Source organism: Accipiter gentilis, chromosome 34 (assembly GCF_929443795.1).
Source record: "Accipiter gentilis chromosome 34, bAccGen1.1, whole genome shotgun sequence".
In the NCBI taxonomy this organism is placed as follows: domain Eukaryota; kingdom Metazoa; phylum Chordata; class Aves; order Accipitriformes; family Accipitridae; genus Astur; species Astur gentilis.
The window spans coordinates 13,569,221-13,594,153 of NC_064913.1; the positions used below are offsets into that span (position 1 = coordinate 13,569,221).

At 39.7% G+C, this 24,933-nt stretch overlaps 2 protein-coding genes across 2 annotated transcripts in view; both read left to right on the forward strand.

Moving 5' to 3' along the window:
- The window catches only part of VEZT (vezatin, adherens junctions transmembrane protein), a 150,143-nt gene that overhangs the window by 101,711 nt on the left and 23,499 nt on the right, over window positions 1-24,933 (forward strand). The window lies entirely within an intron of this gene.
- METAP2 (methionyl aminopeptidase 2) lies at window positions 5,401-24,231 on the forward strand. Its single transcript, XM_049792179.1, has 11 exons — window positions 5,401-5,609; window positions 6,494-6,595; window positions 9,830-9,895; window positions 10,230-10,332; window positions 14,766-14,927; window positions 16,520-16,701; window positions 16,786-16,880; window positions 16,967-17,063; window positions 17,578-17,681; window positions 20,147-20,262; window positions 21,510-24,231. Exons 1-11 carry the CDS (start codon window positions 5,429-5,431, stop codon window positions 21,760-21,762), a joined length of 1,461 nt encoding a protein of 486 aa, XP_049648136.1. The 5' UTR covers window positions 5,401-5,428; the 3' UTR covers window positions 21,763-24,231.

Sequence of the window (24,933 nt, forward strand, 5' to 3'; positions counted from 1 at the left end):
AAGTTAGGCAAAACAAGGTTTGTTCTTGGAAGAAAAATATCAGTTTAAAGCAAATGTGATGAAACCTGAGTTTAAAACCCAGTTATCCAGAGGAGTCACAGCCCAATGGAATGCTGTGAACACCGGCTCCCAGTACATTAGTCAGCAGACATGAACTTCATGAAATCCAGAGAGCTCTGCACCTAGCAATGTGGTGTTGTTCGGTCCATGCCAAAACAGTAGAACGAGGCTATTATGTGGCATTCTTTAACTAACTGCTCAAGATTTGTATGTTAAATATATTAAACTCATGAAATGCTGACAGCAGAAATGAACATTAGGTACTACACCTCAGGGAGTTAGGGTTACCTGTAGGACACTGGCACTTTCCCATTTGTCTCCTTCTGCTCACGCTGTGTGGCAGGGTGCCAGTTCTGGTCGTGTGCCTCCCCCATCTCTCTCGTTCTGCCTTGGCCACATCTACCTTGGGACTCCTTTTTGTGTCTTCCCTGAAAAACTAGTTGACAGAAACTTCCCAGCTCCCACCACCACTGGTGTCACACTGTTACCTGGGAGTAAAGCCAAGGCGAAGGTCTGTAGTTAGATAGGAGGACAGTTCTTCTGGTATCTTCTTGCCCCTCTCTTTCATTCTAGTTTTCATCTACAACAAAATGAATGTTTCCAATTTAAGATTGGAGGAGGCGTGAAGGAGAAGAGGGAAGCAGAAGAATATCCTGGATAGAAAAGAAAATACCTGGTCAAAGAAATACACAGGTCCTGCCTCCAGCGCTGCAGCTGTAAATGTTGGTTCCATTACTCCCTAGAATGAAGAAGGGGTGGAGCACCCCAGAGGAAAATAGTTATGTCAGCAGGCTGTGAGAAAGAAACTGTTTACGGGTTTTTTACACTAACATTGAAGCTGAGGAATTACTTTTTGTGTGAGGCCTTGAAAGTCCACTTCAAATAATACAGGAACCACCACTGTATGAATGGGAATACATTCATGCATCAGTGGATTAAATTATATGAAGCTGATTACAAAACTGAAGATCGAAATATCAGGTTTATATAATTCGGGTTCATACTACTCTAAACTACTGTTTTCATGAGATACGACCTACAGTTATTTCTGAGGATAGGCAATATCTCGGTTTGTTATCTGAAAAAGAAGACTGCTTGCATCTGCAGTTATGAGTCAGTGAGTACATCAATAAATATGCTTTTATTTAAAAAAAAAAAAAGGGGGTTTTATTACTCTATCATAAATATAAAAAAATTTGTCTGAAAGATACCAGTGTGGAGACCCTTGACTCTGTGCAGCCTTCCATCCCCTACCAAGACTGCACACAGGCACAGAGATCTGCTGTCAGGGAGACGCTCACTGTAGCACATCCTAACGCGCGTATCCGCATACATGCCTAACGCAATAGCTCCTTATCACAGAAATATAAGGAGTCTTTCTGAAGCACTGGTCCAGACAATGGATTGTTTTGTTCATGTGAATCTTGTCGCTTAAAAGCAATTTTAAAAATGAGCTCCAAACAAGGCAATAAACTTAACCTATTTTTTATATTTCACAGCATGCATCTATTCATGCAAACTGAAAAGCATTCTCTTTGTCCCAGTCTGAGTGCACAAACAGCAGTCTGTGCTTCTCAAGGTGACTTTCAGCAGTAAAACAGATTAAATTTTTTTCTTTTTAGGAGCACTCCTTGCACCCTTTGAAAATCTGTCCTCCAAAGGATGTTGATGTTGTGACACTAGCTGATGCAAGCCAGGATGTTTGGATTACGGCTGACAGGCTGTAATCAAACTGGTGTTTGGTAAAAAGAAAAAGAAATCGCCAAGGAATGTGGAAAGAAGTGTTAAATGTGAATTCTTTGTCTGCTTTTGTCACTTTTAACTTTGATTTAGCTACTGCATCTAGGTTTTAGGTAAAATCTTAGAGAAGGAGTGATTTCAGAATTAAGGAAGCCCTTCATCTTGCCCATGCTAAGGAAGACACTATTTGGTGACAGCTGTTATTCCCATAGTAAATGCTATGGGTGATGATGGCTGGGAAAGTACAAGTGTCCTCTGTCCTCAGCAGTTGGTGAGGGGGGGATATCTTTCCTTCTACAGTTTATAAGACATATTTGCTCTCATGCAAGAAACATTTTCTTTGTCTACATCCAGCCTTTAGGCCCAATATTAAACCTCTAGTCATAAAAATTGTCCCATTGATTTCAGTGGATTTTTAGAGCTGAGTAAGGACTATGAGTTTTGGCCCTAAGCTAGGAAAAAGAGTATTGAAGTGTCATAAACACATAAATAATGGCATCAGTCCCAGAAATACAAACACAAACAAATATAACATCCCTCTGTTCAACTCTTCTTGGGACTGATACAGGCCACTTACTCCCTAGTCGTCCTTCCTCCCCCTCTTTCAGGATTAAACCACAGCTGTCAGAGACAGTTCCCCCACTCCATTCCACACCATTTCTTGACACAAACAGCTTGAAAAGAAAACACAAAAGAAAACACAACATACCCTGGAAGAAGTCTTTTCCTGAAGATCATAACTTCTTTTGCTAGGAAAATAGTGCAATGGGAGCTGCCTCCTTGAAAGAAAAAAGAAGAGGCGAGTCTCTGTGTTGTCTTCCAAGAAAGGGTTTCAAGTCCTGCTGCTTAGTTACCACATGTTTTGGACTGCATTCAGCCCTTCCCTTAACTGCCCAGCCACTGCCTGCCTTTGTCCGGGAGGCTGGTTAAGAAAAAGGAATAGCCACTGTGAGAAAACAAAAAACCTCACTATCTTTCTCCACCTAAAAATGGTATTCGCATGTCTCTTCTGGCCTATGGCCTGTCCTATACTGTCTTCTGATCATCCTGTCTAGTATAGCATGAAATTGGAAAATGTAGCATTTATTAATATAACGTGTATTAAATGCTAGGAACCGCTGACAGGCAATAACAGAAGGTGGCCAAAAAAATCTGTGCTGTTAAGGACATGCTACAAGATGTGGATCATTCTCTCTGCTTCTAAGAGACCAGGCCCTCTTAAAAGCAGCCAGGTGGGGAACATGGAGTCCAGTTGTCAGTCTGTTCATGTTAATATTTGCTTTGTTAATGCAGTCAGTCCAGCTTCTTACTCCCACTTTGCAATTTTTTCATTCAGCATTCCTATTTTTGCACACCGGTTATCATGCTATTATCCTGTTGGCTATCTGTATTCTTTTATATAGAGTATACCGCTAATTCTGGGGCTGGAAGCAGTGCAATCTGGAAGGTGCTTAACTTTGCTCCTTCCACCGTGCTCTCTTCTCTGCAAGCCTAATGAACACAGCTTATGGAGTGCTCCTGGGTCCAGTAACAGCACTTGGAGTGTAGCATCACTTCAAACTGTAGAGACACATTGTTAATCCTGACTCTTCTAGCTCACTGCCTGTTTTCCTTCAGTCTGCTAGGTTTTATTCATATTCTTTGTTAAGTAAAGTGTGAATCCCCGCTACAATTTATTTTCAGCCTACTTTTTTAAGGAAAGGAGGTTTATGCAAATGTCTGGTTTCAGGCAGATTTTGCAGAATAACACACCCAAAGATAATGATGCCTGGACACACTTCATGAAAATCAGCAGCTGGGTAGATGATAGAGGCCCAAGGAAGTGTCCCCACCAAAAAAAAAGGCAGGTCAAACTCTGCTGAACTGTGTAGCACCAGTCAGCTGGCCACCTGCAAATGTAGTACTAAAGAACAAGCCACCTCTCTCTTCATTGGGGTACCTCAGTGATTACAAATGGTGCTGGAGTCATTCTGGGGAGGAAAGAAAGAACCCTCTGAGAAAACTGGCTTCATTAATTCAGCTGATCACAGAAACATTTGTTCTACTTGTTGTCCCTTTTCCTCTGATGCCCTTACTTCTGGATCTCTTGTCTGCAGCTGCTGCACGAGATGTATTCTTTCCTACCTTATTTTTCCTTTATCTATCTCTGGTCAATATCTCGCCTTCTGTATTCCCTGGGCTTACCTAGACTTCATGGCCTCCGTTATCTGTGACTTCAGTTCTAGAGTCAACAAAATCCATGGTCTGGCAACTTGTCTGTTTTTGCACTTACTAGAGTGAATGGATCAGGAGCACAAGCTAGGAGCACAAGTCTCTTTTTCAAGCTGTCAAAGGCACCAAAGGGGATATATCAAGGGGTAAGAACAGTCTGGTACATGAGAGACGAATGGATTAAAATCAAACACAAAAGTAGAAACACTCTTACTGGGTTTCTTGAGACCATTACAGTGCCCAGCTACAATAAATGTACAACAGGAAGATCTAAGATGACTCAAAATGGAGAACTCGGTGAACATGACCCCTGGTGTTCCTTGTCCCCCTGCGGTCAACCACAAAAAAACCCCCCAGCTCTAATTCTACCTAATTAGAAAACCAGAATGGAAAGCAATACACCAAAAAAAAGTGTTCTAGGCAACATCAGTGCACATGCTTGTGTGCCATCCATTCTCACTATGAGAAAGAGCCGTCCCTCCACAGCTCTCTTCATCAGCTGCAGACAACATCAATTCTGACTGGCAACAAACCAGCAGGAAAATAGCAACAGAGCATTAAATGGCTCACCTCTCTATTGTGCAAGGTTTATTCCGCTTTAAGCCACCGTAATAGGACCCTCCTGGAGGTGGTCCGGTTATATTAATTGATATGGACATAGAATGACGTGGTTTAAATGGGGAACCAGCGCTACCACAGCAGCTCCCAACTGGTGGGGCCCTGACCGTGCCTCAAGCCCAGCGAAGCCAGCTTGCCGGCGCCCAGCCCGGTCCCACAAAAGGCCCAGCTGGATGTTTCCAGGTGTTCTTACAGGCAAAACCACTGGAGAACACGCCGCTGCGCAGGCCGGGATGGAGTTTGATCAGCGCTGGACGGCAGCTTTAGTCGTCTGAAGCCTCGCGCTTGCCAAGGATCGTAGCAGGCCGGGAGCGAGGGACAGGGCCCCTGGGTCTGAGCCATGGCGGGGAATAACGAAGGCAGCGGCCAGCCTCAGCAGGGCCAGGGGGGCACAATTTGTGCCTCAGGGAGGTAACAAGGCATTACCAGTTTTCCTAAGCAAAAACCGGGCTGCAGAAGCACTTAAAAACCCAACTTATGCAGGGCGAGACCCATTTATAAACTTTCTAAGCTACAAACCGCGTTGTACTATATACTATAAATACACCTCAGGCAAGAGGTGTTAAAATACACAGGTGAGGAAGAAAAAAAAAGTAGTGTTTTTAGCCAGCACGGTTACACCACCACAAAACCCGCCAGCACCCGAAGCCCTCCCCTCCTTCCTCCACCCCTCCCCGGCGGAGTCCTCCAGCCTTCCCGGCGTGCCCCGCGCTCACCATAGAGCGGAGGTCCGTCCCCGCCGCTCGCTCCCTCCCTCTCGCTCGTCCCGTGTGTGGGAGGGCGGCGCGGCCGCGGCGACATGGCGGGCGTGGGGCAGGCGGGCAGCGCGGCCGCCGAGGCGGAGAAACACCTCAACGGCGAGCTGCCGCAGGAGCCTGAGGAGAAAGACGGCGCGGAGGGAGGCGCGGCGGGGCTCGGCGCCGAGGATGGTGCCAAGAAGAAGCGCAAGAAGAAGAAGAAGGGCAAAGCGGGCCCCGCGGGTAAGGGCCGGGCCGCGTCGCGCCGGGACCCTCTGCTGACAGGCCGGTGGGGTGGGCTGAGGAGGGGGGCTGTGACCCGGCAGACCGGGCTTCGTAGGCGGTTCAGCGGGCGGCTGTGGGTGGCTAAAGGGTCCCGCCGGTGCGGGTGATGGGCGCTGCCGAGGCCGCTGTCCCGGCCCGCGGCGGCTGCGTGGGCTGTGGGGGATCCCCCCCCGCCTCCCGAGACGAGGAAGGGTCTGGCGGGTGTTGGGAGGATGCTGCTGCCGTTCAGCACCAAGGGAAGCTGGGGAGAGGGAATTCCTCCCTGCTCCGGTGCGTGCTGGAGAAGCCACCCCTTCCCTCATCCCCTCCTATGCCTTGAGGGGGGGAAAGGCGTAAGGCTGCTGCTGCTGCTGCTGTAAAAGTCATCCCGCATGATGGAGTCTCTCTGTACCCCTCCCAAGTTCTCTGAGGGAGCTGGTGCAAGTCTGGGCAAATAGCGTAAAGGAGCTACGGTTTGGGTTTGCTTTAGCAGGCTAGTAGTTAGTGATGACCGTGCTGTGCGTTTATAATTATCTACTTCACGCCCATATTATCTCACAAGAGCAGGTTGCTGCTATGGCAAGGAGAATTAGTTACCCTGGCAGAAAAAAAGTCATCAGAAGCGTCTGGATAATGCTGCCTTTATACACGAGTTTCAGCAACAGTACCTGTCACTGTAGTGCCCTATAATCTTACACCTTGGGTCAGCTTTAAAAAAAAAAACCAACAAAACAACAAACCAGCATGTGCTCTGGTATCTGTAGGATAAGTACCACATAATATTTCTATAAAGCTTTGGGGGCTATTGTTTACTAATGTGGAGCTATCTTTTACTGTAAGTCGTACTTTAATTTTGCAAGCAGGACAAGAAACAGATAAAGAAATGGAAGGTGCTCTTGATGATGTAGCAAAACAATTGGATAAACAAGCACTGGAGGAGAAGGAAAAAGATGATGATGATGAAGGCAAGTGTAACTTATTTTTTCTCTTGACACTTCAAGTTTCAGTCTTCCTAGACTCCCATTTTAACAAACCTTTTACAGATGTGTTCTGGGTTTGGTTGTGTTTTTTTTCTTGGCAGAGCTGAGATGCAACTATATATACTTTTTACTTGTTTTGGCAACAATTTAGATGTCACAATGCATGTATATAAAAAAATTAACAGGGATAACAGCTTTGTTAAAGCTTCTTGTTTTCAAGGATCTTATCACTGCAGGGAAATGTTTAGTTTAAGGTACGGTAAGCTATAAATCATTCTCACTTGCATTACCATCATCACTGTAAATTTATGGTCCAAATTATGTCACTTACTCTTGGCTTAGAACAAGAGATATATAGAAAATTTTAAGGGAGCATTTTAATTAATAGAAGGTCTTAGAGTCTTTACCAGTGACTTAACCTGTTCTTCTGTAATCTTAATTTTTCATTAAAACTGAACTGGGGAGAGATTAATACACAAGCAAGGCATACAAGTTGGCTCAGCATCCTAAAATGCTTCTTACTGTTCTGCTTAGAAATCTTAGTTGACATATAAAATTACAAATAAATTGATCTTTGATCATTATTAATCTATATATAGCATCCAGCTTTATCCAGTTACTTTCTGTAGAAGTATATTCTGATGGATTATTTGTTTTACGGTATATTTCAGGTTATAGTGTTGGAAGATAATAAATACAATATGTGCTTTGCCATCGTTGCAATGAAAGTAGGGTAGTGAAATGAGGGTAGTGAAAACTTTATAAAATGCAAAAAAAATCTCAGGAAAGTAACATCGTTAGTCGCAGATTGAGTGCTTTGTTCTTTTATGCTTTTTACAGTGTTAGCAGTTAGTATTACAGTATTAGAAAGTATTAAAAAAAAAGAAGTGGTGCTATCTCTGAAATAATAATCCTCCTTTTTTCCCACATATTAGACTTGGATGTGCTTTTAGAAAAACAGTATTTTTGCAGAAAAATAAAAATTGCTGTAAGTTTTTTTGAAGACAGCTGTGTGGTTTTGCTTGTACTGGTTCTCACCACTTGCCATCTTAATTGTGTAGTTTCAGAGGTGTTGCTGAAGACATGGTGCTGTGTTAGATTAAACCCAATAAAATATCTCCCTCTCCTTTTTTTTTTTTTTTTTTTTTTTTTTTTTTTTTTTTTTTTTTTTTTTTTTTTTTTCCCCCTTGATAAGCCTGTAACTGAGTGGCCTCAGAAATGAGACTGTATACCTTTTGAAAACTGGGAGAGATTAGGAAGTGCTCTTCAGATTTCCATTGCAGTGTTAAAACATGCTGATAGATAACATTTTTGCATGATACTAGGCTAAGTTATTAAACAGCTATACCAAAATGGCATAAGGTTGGGATTTAGTTTTGCAAAGATCTTAAATTGCTTTTCTGGTGAAAATTTTTTCGGTTACCAGCTAAATAACCTGAAGACGAACAGGTAATTGGTCAGATGTAGTAGTTTTGCTTTAGTTTTGCAAAGATCTTAAATTGCTTTTCTGGTGAAAATTTTTTCGGTTACCAGCTAAATAACCTGAAGACGAACAGGGAATTGGTCATATGCAGTAGTTTTGCTTTAGTTTTGCAAAGATCTTAAATTGCTTTTCTGGTGAAAATTTTTTTTGGTTACCAGCTAAGTAACCTGAAGACAAACAGGATATTGGTCAGATGCAGTAGTTATGTTTCTGGCAGCACAGTTAGTCTGCAGCAGTCTTCAAGGACGTGAAAGCATAGGCCTGGTTAGTTTGCCTTGCAGTTGGCAGATTCATGTGCAGTGAAGTATGAAAAAACCACAATAAGCAGGTAGCGACAGTGACATTTAAGAAATGCTGTACTTTTTTTGCAGTTTAGGCCTAGTGTTTAAAAAAAAAATAATCCAAAAATCACTTGCTGAATGAACTGGAGTCATGTCTAGTTCATTTCTTGATGAATGGTTTGAGCACAGCTCAAGGTCAAGAGAAATGTGGCAAAGTTACCACATTTTAAAGAAACTTATATGTGCTGTTAAGGATTTTTGGCTGCCTGTGAAATATGGATTGGTGGAGAATCTGGTAGGCTGGACAACATTGTAGTTACACTAGTAGTGCAAGTTATACTTGCAATTTTTTACCAAAATTTAAAATAAGATACTTAATGCCAAAATGAGCTAGGGAGGGGCAGGGGTAACACATTACTGAAATTTGTCCCAGCTGCAGGATTACAGCACTCACTACAGCATAAAAATGCGGATGACACTGACCATCATGAAGGGCTTGGAATCTAGTGACTGGAACAACTGATCAGTGTTTTTGTTTGGTTTTGTTTTTAAATAAATGAGCAAATAAAAGTTTCTGTAGAAATGCATTCAAAATGGTAGTGCTTTGACTTGATTCTAAAAGTTCTTTCAATTTTACTTTTTGCTTTAGATAAAAATAACTGTTCTAAATGTAGATGACTTGTACTTAATCCATTTTGAAATGAACTTGTGGTTAGGTCTAGAAGGTTTAGTTAGATGGTACCACATTAGATAAATACTTCATTGTATATGAAGTAACTAAGCATTAGACATAGCTAAATGTGAAGTCCATGGAGTTATTGTTGACGTGCAAATGTGACTGTAACATGGTGTGGCCAATTCTTGGTTCTTACATGCTGTGCTCTGAAAACCTCCCACTGGTACCTCCCACACGCAGTGGTTTTGCTCAGTGCTGGTTGTGACTTTCCCTGTTCTTTCCAGATTAAACTCATCTTGACCTAAGTGCTGTCATTTTTGTTTGGGCTTTTGATCTTTCCAGATGCATTAAGTTCCTTTAGCTGAAGCATCAGAAGATGGGTTTGAAGCACTAGTTCCTAGCTTTTTGTTAGATGTTGTGTCTAATACAGTTCTCTCTCACGCCCTCCCCCAACCCCAGGCATATTTTTGGGTGACTTGAGAACAGAGGAATTTGAAGGAGGACTTTCTGAAAACTCTTCCCCTGAGCTGCTTTTTTTCTCTGTTTGGTGATATGTTTAAGTCGTCAACTTTAGACAGTATTTTCTTAGGTCTGTGTTTGGCATAGGGGCTGAAAATGCTAATTGTTTGGTGGCAGCTTCTAGCTGCCATCTTTTAATCCATTAAATTCTGCTGTGAAAGAAGTGTTTCCAGATAGTCCAGATGGTTTTGTGTCTCATTCAGAATTCTTTGGTTCTTTAAGGTTATTTTATGTTCACCTGAGCACTTTCTTTCCTGTAGATGGAGAGGGTGAAGGAGATGGAGCAACGGGGAAAAAGAAGAAGAAGAAGAAAAAGAAGAAAGGACGTAGGTATCAAGCACAAAAATAAAGATAGACTGCATGAATATTTGGTGTAAGCATGTGTAAGTGCTGTTCTTGGCAGCTGAAACAAATTTTGGGGTGCAGTTTGGGATTGTAGACTAAGTCTGGCTGAGTTTTCTTCCTTCTGCTGTCCCTGAAGGCCACCTTGAGCATTGGCCACATAATATGAGGGCATTGTGATAGGATGTTGTTTTGGTAGAAGCCCAAATTCTAGTAAGGGGATCTTAAATAACTTGTACTGTTTAATTTTTATGGTTGAAATAAGACACTTATTTCCAGTGTACCATATGTAAAACTTTCTTAAATTTTACTCAACAGCTAAAGTCCAGACAGATCCACCTTCTATTCCAATATGTGATCTATTTCCCAGCAACATATTCCCGAAGGGAGAAGAATGTGAATACCCACCAACACAAGATGGGTGAGTGTTTTAAGCTTAAAAACTAAATGCTGTCATCTGCATGTGCTGAATTGCAAAACTGCTAATGTACAACTAAATGGACAAAGTGGGTTGTAACATGCTTTTTTTTTTTTTTTTTTTTTTTAACCCGGATCATCTAAGGATTTCATGAATAGAAGTCTTCAGGCCAGAAATGTTCCTCCTTCCTTGCCCTTTTAATTAAGGTATAGCCTGTATGAGCAGAATTGCCATGAGGCAGGGGACTTTGAGGCTCAGGGGACCAACAGGATTTCAATAGGCAGCTTCTAACAAAAATATAGTCTGAATTAAAATTGAGTGAAGCTTTAAAATTTAGGGAGATGAGACACTGTTATGCAGCAGTTTTGGGGGCATCTAGATGTCAATTTCTTCTTTTGTTTTTTTCTTTTTTTTTTTTTTTTGTAGATACATGTCAGTCTCAGAGTATGAGACAGTTTAATTTAAAAGCCTAAGTGGTGTATTCTGCACTTTGAAAACATAAGAGAAGCATAGGGAACTACTATTTGCTTTTGCTTTGTTAGGAACTAGGATATACCAGTTTGACTGAGTTTCCTGATTTCTCCTACATGAAGTGTTATGGAAGGTCATGTTTTACTTGAATGGGGTGGGGGGGACATGGACAGGGTGGAATCAGCTTGAATTGCATGAAAATCTGAATGAAAAGATGAAGTATTACTGAAAACTTCCCAGGAAATTTTAAATCAAAACTGAAAAAATAGTTTAAACTCACGATGGGGGTTGGAGGGGAGAGGGAGTAGATAAATATTTGTATTTCTGAAAGCATTGTTTAGTTTTCAATGACTTTTTTTTTCAGAAGGAAATTACTTTAAAGCATTTATTGGTTGTTTAAAGTCAACGTCTGTTTCTCATAGAGTGTAAGCAACATAGTTAAGAATTTCTAGTACATCCTATAAATTGTGTTCAGATATTCACAGATAATAGGGTTTCATTTTTATGAGATTAAAATTTGGTTTTGAGGAACCCTTTTCTTCTTTTTAATTACTTCAATTTGATCACAAGGTGTGCTCATATTTATTTATAAATGACTGCCTTGTTTGTATGCACAGTATTAGCATGCTAATGAAGGACTTTCCTAGGGTAGTCCTGACAGGCTGATTCAGGAGTGATTCTTTCATGCGTAAGTTAAGTGTTTGTCTGTATATGCATATGCCACATTCAGAAGGACGTGTTTTAAGCAATCCAGGAAATTAGATTATAAACATCTTAAGCATGTCATAGTGTGTCATTTGTTAATAAACTATTTTTACACCTCTGTTTCATATCCAGCTATTGAAGATTAAATGTTCTACTGTGGGTTTGCTACTATTCATTTGAAAGGAAAAAAAACCAAACAACACAAAACAACAAAACCAAACCACTTTTTCTAACAAGATTTAAGTGGGGCATCTTTTCTGTACCAAGAATGTTCTGCTGTGGAAGAAGAATATACTGTTCTAAGGATCCCGAAATAGTTTCTTTATATAATTTGCTTAAGCAAATGCATGCTTAATTTTCTCCTAATTTGAATAGTTAACTCTTAGGATGATACTTCAGCATTTCCTAACATAAGCAGCTACTTAAATTAGTAGCTGACATGAATGGTAGGATATTTTCCTATTGTGATTAATAGTTTAATTTTATATATTGGTGAAGCATTTTTGTGCCACTTCTTATTCATGCTGAGTTCAGTAGGGTTTTGTCTTTGATTTTTTTTGAAGAGTTGCACTTCTAATCTTATCTCTTGACGTCACACACTTTCTGAAGTTACCTCTCATCAACCTAGAATTGTGTATTTTGTGCAGGAAGCTGAACTAGAAGTGGGTATCATTCAATTTTCAGGGGAAAAATAGCAAAGAATTAATTCTTATAAAAATATCAAAGCTGTTGGTCTGTTGTCTAAATATCTCGGGTCTTTAGTTCTGTTTGAAGGCTTATGTTTTTTGTTGAAGACACCTGAATTTGAAATGATGTGACAGTGAGAGTGGAAAAGCTATAAGCAATATTTCATGATTCACTTATTTTATTGAAGTAGGATTAAGGGATTCTTGTCCCTGCCTGCTTGTTTCTGCCCCTGTGCTGTTACCTGGGTTAAAATAATCTGAGGGAATTATTTTCTGGAATTCTTTTTTTGATTACTAAATTCTAGTTTACAGCACAATCCTATAAAGTTTTGTACTAGTGAAAACTGGGGACTCTGAACTGGCATGAGAAGGTGGGAACAAATGGCTTGGAGCAAGAGGTGAACTTCTTAAGCTGACTTAGGTGGTAGCCAACACATTAGGAAACCATCCTCAGAAAAGCTTGTTAGCTCATATACTTGTCAGAGGACTTGATGTGTGGTTTGAGACCTTTATCTGATCAATTGATTTTTCACGTGTCCTGAAGTGCTTATGCCCAAGCAGGATTTCTTGTCGCCTCCTTTCCTGAGCTCCTAGGTGGCAGCGGTGCACCTTTGGCAGCAAAATGCTTTGGGTCTGATACAGTATTTTTAATTGTAGAGGCTATTTTGTCTCCCAGTTGTCTTGCATGGAGTGATGATATGCTGAAATACAGGACGGATTCCTGCCAGTTCACTGGAGTTTGCGCTTGAGTCCGTGACTGGTGGCATAGTGGCTGCCCAGACTCTGTCAGCAGCTCTTGCTGCCAGAGCGTGTTTCCTGCTGGAATCCAGAGCGGTCTGAAAGGATCCTCGAGTCCCTCTTCCCCGCTGTTTTTCTGCAGTACACCTTTTTTGTCTTCTTGTGCCATGACTACTGTGCTGGCAGTAGTCCAATTTCCAAGTGTAGTTGGGGGCTCAGGTGTTGCAGCCTGAAGTAAGCATGGGATTTCTCCTTTGCACTGTTGTTACTTTATCTGAAAAGGAGCAGGAGGTTCAAGGGAAACAAGCAAAAGGGTCTCAAAATATTTGGATCCTCTGGTCATCCTGAGAAAAATTGTATAGGATAGCCTGTTATCCTTCATCTTTTCAACTGTGCTTTAGGATTGCAGGTTTCTTAACACTGTATAAATACAGCAGCAAAAATGCAGCAAAATTGCAGGGCATAGTCACTTGGTTCACTCATACCTGGTTTTTGGCTGTGAAGGAAACTCTTAGAATGGAGCCAAATTGTGTGTTTATGAAATGGGTAAGTAGCTACACCTTTGGATTTCAAAAAGTAATCCTATTCAGCTGTTTGCTTAGAATCAGCCCACTTACATAAAGGTAAAATTTAATTTCTAGATTTGGAAACTTTGGCATAGTTCAGCATCTTTGGTCCATCTTGTCCATCATCCCTTTTCTTTTATGACCCACCTACCAGGATGTGCAGCTGTGTATTGTTTTTAGTAGTATTTGTCCTGCATAGCATGTATGGAGTTCTTTTGAGTTATCACCAGGGTTTTTTGCATCATTACAGGGCTTCAGCTTCACCATTTGAAGGTTATCTCTACTTTGTAGTCAGAAGAGTAGTCTTAGTTAAGCTCTGATAGTTGCTAGAGTGCTTAAATTACTTTTTTGTTTCTTTGTTTGTTTGCTTTCTTGGAACCTTAGTTGTATGGTTTCTTGCATAATAAAAAAAAAATATTCAAAATTAATCTTATATTTGCTTTCGTATTGAAAATTATTCTTGTATTTGTTTTATGAACCTACCGAAGAGCCAGAATGAATGGTATTCTCCTGGAACAAATGTTAACTCACCATCCAGCAAATTTAGAAAATAACTTCCTGGCATGTGTCGTAGTTATTATGCACTGTGATAGGTGTTACTACCTCAATATTCTGAGGGTGAGCAAAAGTAATACTGGAACTGCAAGCTCTTAAATTTTCAAGGAGGTTATTGTCTCTGTGGCAGTAACAGTTTCTAGGCCAAGTAGCTACACTACAGTGCTGAGACTCTTCTCCATACAGGAAGATCAGTGTCTGAATGAGTAACATTGTGCAAAAAATAAACTTTTTGCATGAACAGAGTGTGTTGCAGTGATTTGCCCTGCTAAACTCAAGGTAGAATTGCAGGCATTGATATGAATTTTATACACCTGTTCTGTCTTTTTGAAAAGTACTATGCATCCTTCAAGCACACTGCTTCTCTGGGCTTTGGGAGGGTTGGGAGGTAAGGCTTTTGAAAATGTGAAGGGAATAATACGGTTCGTGGTCTAACTGAATTTGATTTCTATGTATACGTGATTTTTATTTTCTTTTCTGCAGTGTTACAGCCTTTCATACGTGCTAGTCTGTGGTGCTGATAGTTTGGGGTTTGGTTTGGTTTTGGTTTTTTTAGTAGGCTTCCTTTCTGAAAATTTTGTAAATCAGGATCTTTTCTGTTGCAAAGGGGAAAGTAGACCTGACTGGTTAATAAACACTTTGCAGGCTTTAGACAGAAGTTGTAATGACTACTGTGATTACAGTAACTTTTCATGACACTCTATTTATTTTGAAGGCGAACTGCTGCTTGGAGAACAACTAGTGAAGAGAAGAAAGCACTAGACCAAGCCAGTGAGGAAATCTGGAACGATTTTCGGGAGGCTGCAGAGGCACACAGACAAGTGAGGAAATACGTTATGAGCTGGATAAAACCTGGAATGACAATGATAGAAATCTGGTGAGGACACAGGTCTTCTCAAAGACCCCTGCTGTAGATTTTTCTTCAGTTTTCAGAGGGGGAGGGATTTAGTCTCAATTCTGTGTGCTTGATTCGCTGTATCATGAGTATTGGAGGGATTTCTGTTTGAAGTACACAACCAGTATCCCCAATTATTTCCTTTAAGTTTCCTCTTATAACATACTCTTAGCTTATGCAGCTTTACAGGGCCTGGGATCATACTGATTTTCAGGCTAAGCTTTCGGTTACGTTCGCTTATTTTGAGCACATGCTTGATTTTAATGTTCAGTGCCTTGGCTAGACTTGTACATAAGTTCTGCAGCGGTGCTGAGAGAAGCATCAATAGTGGTAGTAAACATCCTGGCTTTTGCCAGAATTGTCAGTGAAAAGCTATGTGGGCGAGCAGTGCAGGTGCAGTCTGCGGCTGGGAGTAGGCAAAGAGGCGTACAAATGGCATGGCTGTGTACTCAGTCAGGGAAGGAAGGTTTTGTCTGTTTAGTCTAGCACTGACTGATGTTTCTGGAGAAACACAATGTTTCTTTGTTATTATCAACTGTTTCTCAGTTGATAAGAAGTAACTGAGCAAATGGAGCAAGATAAACATGAGTTTGATTAAGGTAAAATTTAAAGAAATGATTAGCATGGACTGAGTCTCTTGACTCTTCCAACTCTTCCACTTTCTATCCTTCAGTTTATCTAGAGTGATCCAGAACAGTTTAGCTTCCAAAATCAGGTGTTTTCAGCCTGGTATGACTGAGAACTGTGCTGACAAGAGTAGGATAGTAAGAAAGCTAATCAGAGTTGATCCCCAGGGTAGCTGTGTGAGGATAACGGAAAGAAATAATACACCATCAGGGAAAGTGGAAGGAAGACAGCTGTCTTAATAATCACTGTCTGGCTGAAACAAATCTGTCATATTGAATTACACAGTTTGACTGTTATAGTTACAAGCAATAATTTTCTTAAAACATGACTTGTCTTCCTAAAGTACCTCAGACTATGGGGACTTGCCTATTAAAATAAGCTCTCTTCTTTTTCCAGATTGCTCTGAATGAATACCTTTCTTAAATAAAATCAGAGTGTGGTGCACTGATGTGAGCTGCAGTTTACATCATTTGCTGCCACTATAGGAGTATGCGCTGGTGGACATGTATCTGTAGCTTTCCAGTAGCTAACAGCTCAAGAGTAGACAAAAAAGGAAGGACAAATGTTAGTCTCATAAATCCCAGTAATTGAAAAAATGCATTTAATTTGCCTAAACTTCAGTTGTATAACCTCTGCTGTTCAGGAAGAATGAGTTAAATGTAGCTTGTAAAGGATGGATTAGTGAAGTACTCAGTTCTGCCCAAGAAAGGGTAGAAGAAACAACACCAAGAACTGAAGACCGTTATGTTGTACTTACGTTCTCCAGTCTAGGAGAGGTCTCCTTCTAGTTAGCATACAAGTAGTTTAAGATTTCAAATGAAAACATTTGCTTGAATATTTTTCTGAGGTTTTGTTCTTGCATTGATTTATTTGAAGTCATCATAAGAAGTATTAATGAAAACTGTTATGTTCTTTTTTTTTTCTTCTCCCTCCCCTCTGCCTTTTAGTGAAAAACTAGAAGACTGCTCACGTAAGCTGATAAAGGAAAATGGTTTAAATGCAGGTCTTGCATTTCCTACGGGGTGCTCTCTGAATAATTGTGCTGCCCACTACACTCCCAATGCTGGGGATCCCACAGTCCTGCAGTACGACGATATTTGCAAAATAGATTTTGGGACACATATTAGTGGTTAGTTTTCATTTATGAATTAAAACTTTGAGAACGTTCTTCAGTGCAAAGACTATGAAGCTAATTAACTTCTGCTGATTTCAGGTCGTATTATTGACTGTGCTTTTACTGTCACATTCAATCCAAAATATGACAGACTATTACAAGCTGTAAAGGATGCCACAAATACTGGAATAAAGGTATGATCATTATGTAAGTCATTTACCAAGTCTTTTACAGTAAACTTTGCAATTATTTTCCATTTATATTTGCACTTTATTTTCAGTGTGCTGGGATAGATGTACGTCTCTGTGATGTGGGGGAGGCCATACAAGAAGTTATGGAGTCTTATGAGGTTGAAATTGATGGCAAAACATACCAAGGCAAGTTCTTTTCTTTATATAAGGATAGTTGCTCTTAAGAGTATATATGTTTGTAGAAAAATCGATTTATTTGTATGGTATTGAAAAGACCTCTGTACCAGAAGTATGGTATGAGTGACTTGCATAAATACGTGTTTCTAGCTGGCTTGCCATTCCTCTGGAGGAATGTTCTTGGCTTATCCTTCGACGTATTGTATCTTTAACAGATAAGATGCAGGCCAAACAACTGTTTCAAAATGTACCAATGATTTGATAGCTGCTGTTTGGCTTTATTAATAAATTTTTGTTACTGCTGGAGTTGCTAGTCTTTAGTAATGAAGTTTTTATGTAGCATACAAAACTAACTTGGGTCTTGGCTGGAATTTGTGCAGCATGCATGGTTAGTTTTGTGTTTAGTTCCTCTGCACTATGATGAGTCACTATTGTACTTTCAGTGTGGGCTAACAAACCGAATTGCTTTAAAGAGTTTAACATGTTAGGAAATCGCCTGTAATATTAATGTTTTCTTCAAAAGTGAAACCAATTCGCAATTTGAATGGACACTCGATTGGGCCATATAGGATACATGCTGGAAAAACGGTGCCCATTGTGAAAGGAGGAGAAGCCACAAGAATGGAGGTAAATGGAGTTCTTAGATCTTTCTCTTAAGTTTCCCCAACTGTCACTGCAAGAATAATATTTCCTATGTGGTCCTAATGTGTAGTATTTGTGATCCTGGTGGATAATAGCAGCAGAGGAAAACTTTGCTGTACTTTGTAGTGTTACTGTAAAGGAGTGATCACTCTTGTTTCATCTTGGTGGCTTCTCCATTTAGCCCTGGAGTGTTCTGGTGTCTAACACTTTCTGAAATTGAAGCCTTGGAACCCTGCTATTTAAAAACAACCAGACAAAACAAACAAACAAACAAAAGACAACCCCACCAAACAACAACCCCCTCCCCTCCTTGAAATCTGAAAGGCCTTAGTGATGCTTACGGAAACTCTTGGGTATTTATTTCTCAACGTGTATATGTTACTGTTGAAATGTTGCACTTAAGAGCAGGGAAAAGGACAAGAATTCAGATTTGGGGGTGAGCATGAGGGACCAGAGTTTTCCTGAAAGGTGTTTGGACTTGCCAGTCATTCACACTCTCTTTGTTTGTTCACTCTATAATTAAAAAGACAAAATAACAATCTTCTCTTGCTCAGGTAATTCTTGAGAAATACTTCTGTAGTGTCGTAGCTTTGGATGACTTTTTGCAAGTACAGTTAGATGTAGTATTTTTCTTGAAAAGCTTCCAGTGCATTTTTTTCTTTGCAGATACAAAATAATAAGCATATTTCTAGTTAATGTGAGAGGCTGGATGAAGGATGTTGTTTGAATAGCGTTTTGGAGCAGGGAAGAGAAACTGCTGTACATCATGTGGCAAACTAACAATTGGAAAGGCAGTATTAAAATATGTAACCTGAGAATTAGGCCCCATTTTGATGTAAGCTTGTCTTCTAACAAGATAAGAAGGCTTATTTAAAAGATTGGTAATGAGATAAGAAGCTTTTAATTTCATTCTAAGCCTGATCACTGATCAGCAATGGTCACTAGTAAGCCTATCAGAGTGAGTAAGTAAGACTTGTAAGAGCTGAATAGGAACAGTTGTGGTCTGGACAGGATTGTTTTGTGAGGTAGGCTCACTCTCATCACCCAAAACTTGTATCATAATTTTTGATCACCTCATTAATGATGTGAACAAAAAGACAAAGTTTTAACTAGCATCTTATCTATAGGAGTGTGCAAAGCAATTAAAGAGTATTGGAAAAGGAAGGCAGAAAAAGCTCGCGTGGCCTTCTCGTTTTAGCTTAGTGAATGGTTAGGTCTTGTATATCATCCATCATCGGTATATTACTAGAACAAAACTTAAGTGTTCTTCAAGCAAATCTTACTTAACGATTTCAGAGCTTTGAGATTGTTTTAATTGAATATCCAGACACTGGGGAGAAGACATTTTTTAATTTCTTCAGCTTCTGTAGGTTACTTAGGACACAATCCCACATCGTTAAAGACGGTGAGTTTTGCCAGTGAAGAATGTGGAGCATAGCCAAGCTCTTGCTGTACTGTACTAATTATAGTATCAAACTGCAATCCAATGAGTTTTTTGTGACGGAGAGAAATAGAGCCTCTGATGATACTTATTCTGAAAAAGTGGGTGTAAAGTGAATTTTTTGTGTGGCATTGTGTGTGGGGTTTTGTGTTTTGTTTTGGTTTTTTAAATGAAATCAGTTGAATATTCAGGGGAATCTTTAAGAGTTTGTCTTGAATTTGAAGCCTGTGTTACTGCTGTTCATATGGCTTCTTATTTTTGGGTTGTGACTTTCCAAGTAGCTTAAACTGAAAAACCCAGCTCCCGCTGTCTGTTAATGTTTGATGCCCTATCTTGTTAAGTCCCTTTCACAGTCCTACCATTAAGGATACGTGAATGCACTTGGCAGAAATGAGTTTATATAATGGCGTTTCAGTATGTTCTTGGCTAGAATTTTGATAATGCCCTTGCAGATATATATCACCTTCATTTCTTGAAGAAATTCATCTTGTGGAGTGGAAATGAGCAGGTTAAGGGTTTATACTAGCAGCTGTTACCAGAAAATTCTTGCAGAAATTGGGCAGAAAGTTCTTCAGTGCAGTAAGTCTCTGTAATCAACATCTATTTGCTATGTCTAAACTATACATTTCTTAGGACTTCTATCTGAATAGCAAAGGAGAATTACTTCCAGTTAGCAAATGTTTTGCAGCAGAATGTAGTTTCTTAGCTATGTTAGATGTATGCTTTGACAGTGTTTTAACTGCAATGACTTTGAGAATTTGTGACTAGAAATGTGCTGATATTTATGGCTTGAAACAAATAAAATGGTACTAACATAAATAGCTGATGATTTGGAGATATCTGTAACTTTACTGTGTGAAATCTCCGTATTGAATTTTTCTCTACATTGATTTGGTGATTGAATCTATTCACATTTAATTACTTGTATTCAGAAGTTGTTATACTGAGAATGGCCCAATGTCACTTATTTTCATACTGCAACATGTGCCCTTTTTTTTTCTCTCCTTAGGAAGGTGAAGTATATGCTATAGAAACCTTCGGTAGCACAGGAAAAGGTGTTGTTCATGATGATATGGAGTGTTCTCATTATATGAAGAACTTTGATGTTGGGCATGTGCCAATAAGGTTGGATTTTGTTGGTTTTTGTTGGTATATTGTGCTAGAGCTATCACCCCCTGAGGGTTTAAATTTGATACAATGCGGGTTCTTCACTAATTAATAAGGCTGTCAGAGGACTCAAAGGGTGGTGTTAGCATTGTTCTTGTTATGAAATACACTCTGATTGTAAGTCTGGAACAATATGGACTTATTCCAAAGAGTCTGGTAATGGAGAAAATACATTATGTCTTCAGAAATCTAGATTGTTTTTTAACAATCTTCCTAGCATTAGTAAATTTTTTTATGATTAATAATATATAGATTACGTTTGTATACTAGACTATATACTAAATGTATGGAATTTTTTAATCAACATCTATATTATGGTTGTGTGCCACAATCTTTGTCTTAGTGCTGTTTCCGGAATATATCAAGCTATTCATGTCATCTGTTTCGTTTGTATGGATATTTTGTGGGGTTTAAATTCTTGTTTCAGCATATTGCTATAAAGTGAAATAGATCATTAATTTTCAGTTTTCACTGGGATTTTATTTTGGCATTTCTAGGAGTGCAACATACTTTTCTGAAGTGAAGGCTATTATGGTTAGAAACATAGCAGGCAGACATGCTTTTCCAGATAGTTCTAGTTTGTTTCCATAGAACAATCTAGTAATATGAAAAAGGTGGTGGTGGGGTGAGAATTAGCCTAAGGGTTGGAAAGGAACTGCTTATGTTTGGAAATAAGTTTATTTCTGAGCAGATCTATACATCTTCTTCAATTTTTATGCTTACATACTGTAAGAAGTATGAATAAAAAGCTTACTGAGTATTTGACTTGCTCAGTGTTTTAAACAACCGAGCTTACGCCTAGATTGCTTCGGATTATTAACCTCTTTGGATCAGGAAGAATTCTATTTTTCTTTATAAAATGAATTGTCCTTTTTTTATTTAAGAGAAAGATTCCTGTCATTGCATTTAGTTTTGCTTGCGTAGTTAGATGCAGATACGTTCACAATCTTAACTTCCCCTATTCGAAATGGATGTCCAGGGTGTTTGGCATCATTCAGATTTGTTTGAAGTATATATTTTTGCAGGAGAAAAATGCACTTTCTTTTGTGAACAGAACACCCGATTGATGTAGAAAGATATCCCGAGACTGGGCAGTCTTAAAATACCTTGAAATCTAACCTCTTAATTTGTGTGGTTTATTTCTGTAGTGAATGCTTGCTGGTGATACCTCTTTCTTCTCAAACCTGTTCTTTTTTTTCCTCCAGGCTTCCAAGAGCAAAACACTTGCTAAATGTTATCAATGAAAACTTTGGTACTCTTGCCTTCTGCCGCAGATGGCTAGATCGCCTGGGAGAGAGTAAATACCTAATGGCATTGAAGAACCTGTGCGACTTGGGTATAGTGGATCCATATCCTCCCTTATGCGACATTAAAGGCTCATACACAGCACAGTTTGAGCATACTATACTGTTGCGCCCGACATGCAAGGAGGTTGTCAGCAGAGGAGATGACTACTAAACTCAAAGCCACCTCAGCACCTTTATATTCTAGGCTTTGTTGGAACATACTATACCAGAATTAATTTGCAACATATTGTCTGTTTTAACAGTGGACTGATGTAATACTTTCCATATTTGGAAAGGAAGGAATTTAATCAAAGGCAAGTCTTCTAATGTAACTAACCAAGGAAAAAGCTTTCAGGCCTTTAGAAATATTTCAAAAGTTACTTATTTTTTCTGTTCAGGGAAATATGTGCTATAAAGCTCAGTTTTTAGTTTGGAATGAGTTATACATTTTGTTTTGAACATTTATGATAAAAGATGCTTTTCAAATATTTATATTACCATATTCCTACTTGAATGCTTTGAATGATGACACCTGATTTCTGCGCCCAAGTCCTCTATGATATTGCCTTTTAAACTTCCTGGAATCCATTTTGTAAAAAATAAAGACAAATTTTCAGATCTAAAAATATATATACTTTTTAGAAGTCTGGTTATGATTCTGGTCAGGAGTCTGCTGGGAAACTGCTCTATTAAATATTTTACAAACTTGATTTGCCATTTCTTGTCTTGAAACTGGACCTGTCTTACCCTTAATATGAAACTTGGCCTTTCAGTGCTTATTTAAATAGTCTTGTCAGTGCTGGGATACAGGGCAAGAAGTCATCAACTCTTTGCAGGACAGAATGTGACAACTTTAGTAAAGGTGCGTGGTGCAATTTGGTTTTGAGTGTGCCAGTCTTCAATTTAGACTTCAGCTGTATTGGAACCTGTCAGACGCATTTGATGGTCTCTGTTGCTGTTAGCAGCAGCACGCAACTTCGGGCTGAAGTCACCCGTGAATATCAGTATATATCCTTACATGTTCTTTGCCATTGGCATGCCCTCTTGCATGGAGTAAAATTTTCCATCATGATTCCCAGTGTCCTTAAAGTTCATATTCAATTGGACAGGTCATGGGGACAACGAAAATAATTTTTTTTTGGAGTGTTAAAAAGTTCTTCCATACCGGCAAACTAATCTGAGTATTTGATGTTTTCTTGACATAAGAGGTCATGATCTGTCTTCCTGCTGCAGTGAATCTGACTGTTGAATCTGGTTTGTAAAGGTAAATTAAATCCCATGGCTCTTCAAGCCTAGATGCACAATGTCTTCCAGTAATGTATATTTACTTCATGACTTGCATATTAAAATTTTACATAGTTACTGGTAACAAAAATGACAGCTTCTTTAATAGGTCAACAACAGTGCCTTAAACATTACTGCTTAGGAAGCAGACACTTCACCTGCTCCTTTATAGTGACAGCCTGTGTTTATTTGTAGAGGAGTTCATACTAATTTAGAAATACCAGTTCTTTCCCCCTCTGTTTTTGGGTAAAAGCTGCATTTTTGTCCTTTAAAACCCGCGTATGTGAGCTGCAGTTTCGAGGGAAGCAATGTCATATACTGCCTACAGTTTAAAAATAATAGATATTGGTGGGGTTTTTCCCTGATTGTAAGAATTGTTTAAACTTAGTACTGTTTAAACTTGTAGAAATGGATGAAATAGGATACTGAAATGTGTATTTCTGTTGTTGCTGTTTGGGAGTCTTGGCATCCCAGCAATGAATTTTAAGTAATTTATGCAGCTGTGTGGGCATGTGTGTCGCAACTTCCAAACAAACGGTAACTAGTGTACATGCTTGTACATTGCAAAGTAAAAATTGGCACTTCTAAGAATCTGTGAGGAACAGGGTGGCTGGCTACATTAGCTGCTGCTATTTTTATTTGTGCTAACAGGACCATACTGCTGATGCACTTCTTGACATGATACGAGCAGGTTCTGGTAAAATGGATGGCTTCCAGCTCACCAGTTTTTGTAACAAGCCTGGTTACTACAGATTCTGCTAGAAACAAGTAAGACAAATTGCTTCAGTTCTCAGCCTCTTATCTGCTAATTCCAGACTTTTCTCTCTAGAAAGAGTCTGTTAGTAGCTCAGTGGCACTTGATGCTGTTCCTACAGCTTAAGCCTTTTTTATCTTCACTGACTGTTACTTCGAAAACATGGTATTGCAGAGCAGTGATTTGTTTTCCTCCCTTTGTCTTTTCTTTTACCTGAACATAATAGGAAGATCCAGACAGCAGAGCTACTTTGGACTATGGCCCATTCTTTTAACTTTTTAACTTCTGGCTGTTTGCTAATTCACATATGGAAGCTGATTATCATGCATAACAGATTGTAGAGTTAATGCCTCAGAAAAATACTTGCAGAACATGATTATTTGTTGTCATTAAATTTAATTGGGTTTGTCTGGATATGTGGTTCCTGTGCTGCTGGCCACCCTGTGTTTACACCTGTCAGTATGGAAGGCAAGCCCTATTTCCGCCTCCTCCTTGCATTTAAAAAAAATAAATTCCTTTACTGCTTTCATGCTCTGTAGACTGCCTTTTCCTATTGCTGTACGTGTAGTTATAAAGTCCTGGCCATGCTGTCTGATAACTGGACTGTGCTGTCTTGTCACTTGGACAAAATCAAAAGCTTATCAAAGACTTTTGAGCCAGATGTTGAAGTCTGTCTTCCTCAAACATCCAGAAGACAGGAATAATCTTGTTCCTTGAGTACGTGCAGCACCAGAAGTGGTAGTAGTTTTTGTAGAGAGTACATATATCAGAGGTGCCAAAGTAGAGAGCTCAGAACTTACTCTGTAGGGTTTTTCCTTCATGCAGACCTTGAGACACACGCGTCATTAGAGAATGTACAGCTGGACCTTGTATGATCTGTCCTTTTGAGGAAGGTATGGCCTAAGATTTTCCTAACCAGGAGACTAAGTTTAGACTCAAACAACAGGCTTCTCCTCTTAGATGTGGGGTTTGGGTTTGGGTTTTGGGTTTTTTTCCCCTGCTTTTTGATCACCTGCGTGACTAAGTCTTCAACCCAAGTAAGTCTTCTGTTAATTTCATGGAGCCTTGTACTAGTTTTGTGACTGTAAAACAGCAAAAGTTGCTTTGTCTTGTGTTTAACTGCATTCGCAGCACCCTGATGCAGTGCAGGCGCTCGCTGCGGGCAGCAGGCGCTGTCGGTTTGCGGCAGTCTTTACCAGGCTGTTGAAAAGTTTGAAGCCTGCCTGCTCCACCTGCACGAAAGGAGCAGGACGAGGCAGAAACTTTTGACGGCAGCTTGCAAAAGCAAAGCGAACTTGACTTTGT

What these genes read in the sequence shown, in the direction of transcription:
- METAP2 (XM_049792179.1), top strand. Translation starts at nt 5,429, where the DNA reads ATGGCGGGCGTGGGGCAGGCGGGCAGCGCGGCCGCCGAGGCGGAGAAA. An exon ending in AAAAGATGATGATGATGAAG is followed by an intron (nt 6,596 to 9,829) that starts GCAAGTGTAACT and finishes TCTTTCCTGTAG; the next exon opens with ATGGAGAGGGTGAAGGAGAT. An exon ending in TACCCACCAACACAAGATGG is followed by an intron (nt 10,333 to 14,765) that starts GTGAGTGTTTTA and finishes TTTATTTTGAAG; the next exon opens with GCGAACTGCTGCTTGGAGAA.